General features: G+C 37.1%; 1 protein-coding gene across 1 annotated transcript; it reads right to left on the reverse strand.

Annotated features, from left to right (window-relative positions):
- Positions 1 to 2,648: 2,648 nt before the first annotated feature.
- Positions 2,649 to 3,457, reverse strand: LOC143632756 (kunitz-type trypsin inhibitor KTI1-like). The gene has a single exon (XM_077101184.1). It carries the CDS (start codon positions 3,386 to 3,388, stop codon positions 2,759 to 2,761), a length of 630 nt encoding a protein of 209 aa, XP_076957299.1. The 5' UTR covers positions 3,389 to 3,457; the 3' UTR covers positions 2,649 to 2,758.
- Between the last annotated feature and the right edge of the window lie 1,983 nt (positions 3,458 to 5,440).

The following is a 5,440-nucleotide window of genomic DNA, read 5'->3' on the forward strand; positions in this document are numbered from 1 at the left end:
ATTGAATAATAAACATAATCAACATACACAAACAACAATCAACACATCCAAGGTCTAGGTTTCGGTTATGACACATCCAAACATACCAAATGTTCTAAGCATGCAACCTAAGCAACCAATGCCCAAAAACTCCAAAAGAATCGCCCCCCCCCCCCCCCCCAAGAGGCTACGGCCAAATCTTATTTTTTTATTTTTATTTTTTTTCAACATCCAAATGTTAATAATGGTTTCCTAAGATCTTTGCATGCATGTCAAGATCTTACAAAACCATGAGGGGTAAAATCCACCAAAAATTTCGGACCCCTTTTTTCACCCATGAAAAAACCCGAAATCTATGAACATGCAAGGAGCATAAGTCCTTGTAACCGGCTCTTGATGCCATTGTTGGGTTTTATACAAGATTATCAAAGTTCAAGTTAACCAAATTTAACTAGAAAACGCAACGGAAGCTTAGATTTTAAAACTTGTTATAAACATACCATTATGTTAAAACTAAAACCCAATGAACAAGGATCAAAATTACAAGAACAAGATGCTCACAAAATGTAAATTGTACCTTCTTCTACCTTTAGAAGAACAAGCAAGTTGTTGAAGATGATGGTGGATGAATGGCAAGCCTCCAAAGAAGAAGACCTCAAGAGTGTGATACCCCAAGCTATTTGAGACAACACCAAGTGATTGCTAGGATTTATTGAACACTATATGAGCTCCCAAAGACCCCAAAAATTGCCCACCTTGAGCCGTGAGTTTGAGAGAGAGATAGATAGGTTTTCTTGATTCAAAATTTGAATAATAATGCACACACTCAAGACCCCAAAATGCATGTAATCTTATTGGAGATGGATAAAGTTGTCATCACATGGAGACAAGGCATAAAAGGACAAACCTTCCACCCACATGGGGTGGCCGGTTTTGATATTATTATTATTTTTTTTTTTTTTTTTTTTTTGTTTTAACCATTTAAAACATCTCCAATTATTTTATAAAACTCATTTTATAAAATGCACATACATTTATGTAATTATTTAACCAATTAAATAATTAATTTATATAAACAAATCATCCAGATAATTTATTTAAATCCTCAAGTGTGTTTGTTTAGAAAACCAATTTTCTAAACACGTAGTGTTCGGTATTCGTTTAAATGATCAAATCATTAAAGAATACATTTGGTGTCGTCTAGCTTGTTATTGGGTATGACCCGACTTGGATCAAACACAGTTAGCCACATTAGTATAAGTATGTGTCTCGGGCACACGTAATTCCAACAGTTTCAACGGTTTGGATCGGTTAACATTTATCACATGATAAAAATACGACACAACAAGAAACAAAAAAAATCGAATCAAAAGTCAAAATACTAAATAAACAAAAAAAACTTCGACAAATTTCAATTAACAAATCTCAATTCTAATTCCTAACAAATAAACAAAATATTGGAATCAAAAATCAAAACACCACATAAACAAAAAGAAACAATCACATTAACTAAACTCTGAAGGTGTAAAAAACAGTCACATAACTAAACTCTGAAGGGGTAAAAAAAATAACATGAACTAAACTCCAAAGGGGTCAAGGGAGAGTTAAAAGTGTTAAGTGTGGAACGAATCGTTTGCACCCCTAAAAGTAGCTCCCGAACGATGTGGGCTGTGAGCTATGGCCTTAATTAGTTAATCCCGCTTAAATAAAGTAAATGAAAATAAAAATAGACTAAAAAGGATTTGAACCCGGCTTCTCACATTAGAAATAGATGATGTTTACCACCAAGACATAGCTACAATTTGTTATTTGGTTCACTCAAAAAATATATGTGAGTTCACTCTCATATTTTGTATAGACGTTTTATACAAAAATCCGAAAATCAGCGGGTTCCCGTGAACCGCACCATTCTACCTAGATCCGCCCATGAAATGGGGGCTGTTTTGTGCCCGGTTTCTCGACGCCACTACTCGAGTACTCGGACCAACCGACTAAACGAGCCCGTCCATCCTCAGATAAAAAAAGAACACTTCTCTACATCCATTTTATTGATATATATTTATATCATATGCATGATAAACAAGCTAAGAAACGTTGCAGTTGGTTGAGATTTCGTGTTTGACAGTTGACACAATGACACATTAATCCTTTAAAATAAATTTTGTGCTCTCACGAAACCATTTCCCGTTTGTATCACTTGACCAAAACTATGTAGGGATGTAATTCATAATTATATAAAAAATACAAAATAAATTGGAAGTAATGAAAACTTACTGAAATGGAAAAACAAAGAAAAGAAATTGGTTAGAAGCAGAAAAGCTGAGACCTCTTAAGTGTTTCAGTAGTGTTTATTAAAATAACGATATGTAAAAAATGTTTCTCCTTAAAACAACTCAAGTTTCCGCTTCATTCTCATACCTAGTTCCAGTTTCCATAGCTTTCATTGCATCAAACACACAATTTCGAGATGCATCAAAATATATAGTTCGTTTGGTTGAAGCATTTCATCTAGCATTTTGTGTGCATCTTCAAACCTTTTTAACATTTATAACAACATAAATCAAAATCTAATGCATGTGCACACAACATCCAATATATACATAATTAGTCCTAAAACACATATTAATAGAGACTAGAGTACCAGACAATTATATTATAGAATTTATATATATATTTTTTTTCGGAACGAGATTCATTGGAATAAAATCCATACATGCATTCATACACGTTCTTTATTATTACGTTCCTGATTATGGATCTTCATACAAACTCGATCGAGTTACTTGGCCTTTTGAAACACAAACTCAAAAGGAGTACTACCACTTGAAGCAAGATATCTGACCCCTTTATCTTGGTAAAGGCTTATGTTAAAGCAAGTGCGAGGACCTGCACCACAAACTGAGGGACAAAGTTGAAGCATGTAGCTATGCACCTTTGGAATTGTTGGCTTAGGATAATCCACAACCCGAAAACACGAAAGAGCCGTTTCAAATGAGCCGCCAGTCGTAATCAAGTTAGACAGCGCCTTCGCTTCAGGATCAGAAATCTTCCAAAATGTTGACGCGTCACATGTACCCGTGGGTGATTCCGAGTCTATACCAAAAGGGTATGTTGTTAGGACATACTTTTGTTTGGCGAGGAGAGTAAAGATGAACTGGCCACCTTTGTTAACCTCGTCGGGGTCCTGGACTACATATGACGGGCAAATTTTCTTATTGTACTTTGTGTCGATTAACTTGATTCCGCCACCCTTAGCCCAGATCACTGGACCAAGGTAGTATGGAACATTATTTAACACCTTTTTCCCGTTAACGTCGTATAACGCATCTTGAGAGGCTGAGGGGATTGATTGGGTAGTGATGATGAAGACAATGAAAACAGCATACGAGAGTAATGTTGACTTCATCATATAAGATATTTTGATCAGTGTGGTGTAATAATAAGTTAGAGCTTGGTAAATATATAGGCGTTGGTAAATCAGAATTTCAATGATAAAGGTAATGCTTTGTCACACGTTTATTCTGCTTGCATTAGACCACGTACCCATTATTATATGGTGACAAGACAAGTGAGTCCAACATACCCATTATTATTATAGGCAATGGTTATTCATACATCCTTTTTGGATATTCACACACCCTCTTAACACACATATTATCTCTATATACATCCTATAAAGGGTGTATGAATAACACATCCCTTATTATATGAGGACAACTGGGATGGACCCTCAACCTCAAAACTTCTTTTGGTGTAAGCCAATGTTTTCATAACCGGACCGGACACCGAACCGGACGGCCTACCGGTTCACCGGTTCAACCGGTTGAACTGGTCGGACCGGCCGAACAAATTTGGTCAAAAAATGACGGATCAAGCTTAAAAAATGATTTTTTCAAAAAAAAATATTTTTTTTCCTTAGAAAACCGGTTCAACCGGTCCGGTTTCCCGGTTCGGACCGGCCGGTTCCCTGTCAGCCGAGCGAACTATGTGAACCGGCCGATCGGTGGACCGAATCCCGGTCGGACCGGTTCGACCGGCCGGTCCGGTCCGGTTTCAACAACATTGGTGTAAGCCGTGAAAATAAAATATAATATTAAGAGTGGTGATACTTTTTTTAATGTAGATTTTCTTAGCTAACGCACTTCCTAAATTTAAAAAGTCTCGTTAAGTTATTTGATGTCTTTAGTTTGGTATTCCGTTTGGTATTCCGTTTTCCCGAAGGTGTAGAAATGGGTGCATGAACGGTAGGAAGACCGGCCCACCCCATATATTACTAATTCTGAGTCCCGCTAGGCCGCTAGTGGGTAGTTCCAAATCCTTCTTGTTGGTTATATACGACTGTGGCAATGGTTGGACAAGGGTGAGCAAAAACGGAACCATAAACGAAATAGTTAACTGAAATTAACCATAACCGAACAAAACCGACAATTATTGATAAGTGAATTTGATTAACAATTGTTTGGTATGGTTACGGTTAATGTGTTTTCATTAACCAACTTTAACTAAACCGAACCTTATATGCTTGCGTTTTCCCAAATCTTACAATCTATTGTAATATTTTATACCCCCGTTTTTTATTTCATACATTTAAAGTTATGTCGCAATTATTTATAACATAGCTGGCAAGCAAAAGCACAAGCTGATTCATGTTGAGCCAAGTAATTCCCACAGAAATGGTGGTTCTTACGGCAAGAACAAGCATCCGTGATCCTGAAGCCAATGAAGAAATCCATCTTGAAGACTTGGATACTGTAGAAGAACTTAGAGACCAAGCCAAGATCATAATGGTAGCTTATCAACAAAGGGTAGCTGGGGCATACAACAAGAATACAAGGATCAGAAGATTTCAGGAAGGAGATCTAGTCTTGAGGAAAGCCTTCCAAAACACAACTAATCTAGCAGATGGAAAGTTAGCACCCAAATTGGAAGGTCCCTACTTGATCGAGTCAGAAGTTGGGAAGGGGGCATATCACTTGCTAACTATGGAAGGCAACAGGTTACCCAGAGCATGGAATGCTATCCATCTCAAAAAGTATTTTTTCTAGTCAGGATTTAGTATCCTTCAAAAATCAAGCATCCATCTAGGATCAAGGATCCTAAAATTGGTAATATTTATCTGATCACTTATTCATTTCATATTCTTGTTATTTTAAGGATAATGTATTCTTAATATTTGTCTTTCCAAGTTTTTAAGTAATAATGCAGATTTCAACAAGAGGATCTATGTCTAAGAGGTTGGCCACCTCTCCCTCACGCTTAAGGTACATTGCTATTTCCCTTGGTCTTGCCCACGATTGGATATGACCCCCGATTGTCATATCCCCTACGGTTTAAAGGTTTTCACCTTTCTCACGATTGCCAGTTGCGCACGCTATCCAACGTATAGTTCAGGGCAGCGGGACCAGTACATGCTTAGTGGCTGACAATTTCGTTGTCTTCGGCTGTATGGAGGATCCTACGA

This window comes from Bidens hawaiensis, unplaced genomic scaffold (assembly GCF_021521415.1).
Source record: "Bidens hawaiensis isolate Kalapana, Puna unplaced genomic scaffold, B.hawaiensis_p1.1 tig00006534_1, whole genome shotgun sequence".
Lineage (NCBI taxonomy): Eukaryota > Viridiplantae > Streptophyta > Magnoliopsida > Asterales > Asteraceae > Bidens > Bidens hawaiensis.

What these genes read in the sequence shown, in the direction of transcription:
- LOC143632756 (XM_077101184.1), bottom strand. Translation starts at nt 3,388, where the DNA reads ATGATGAAGTCAACATTACTCTCGTATGCTGTTTTCATTGTCTTCATC.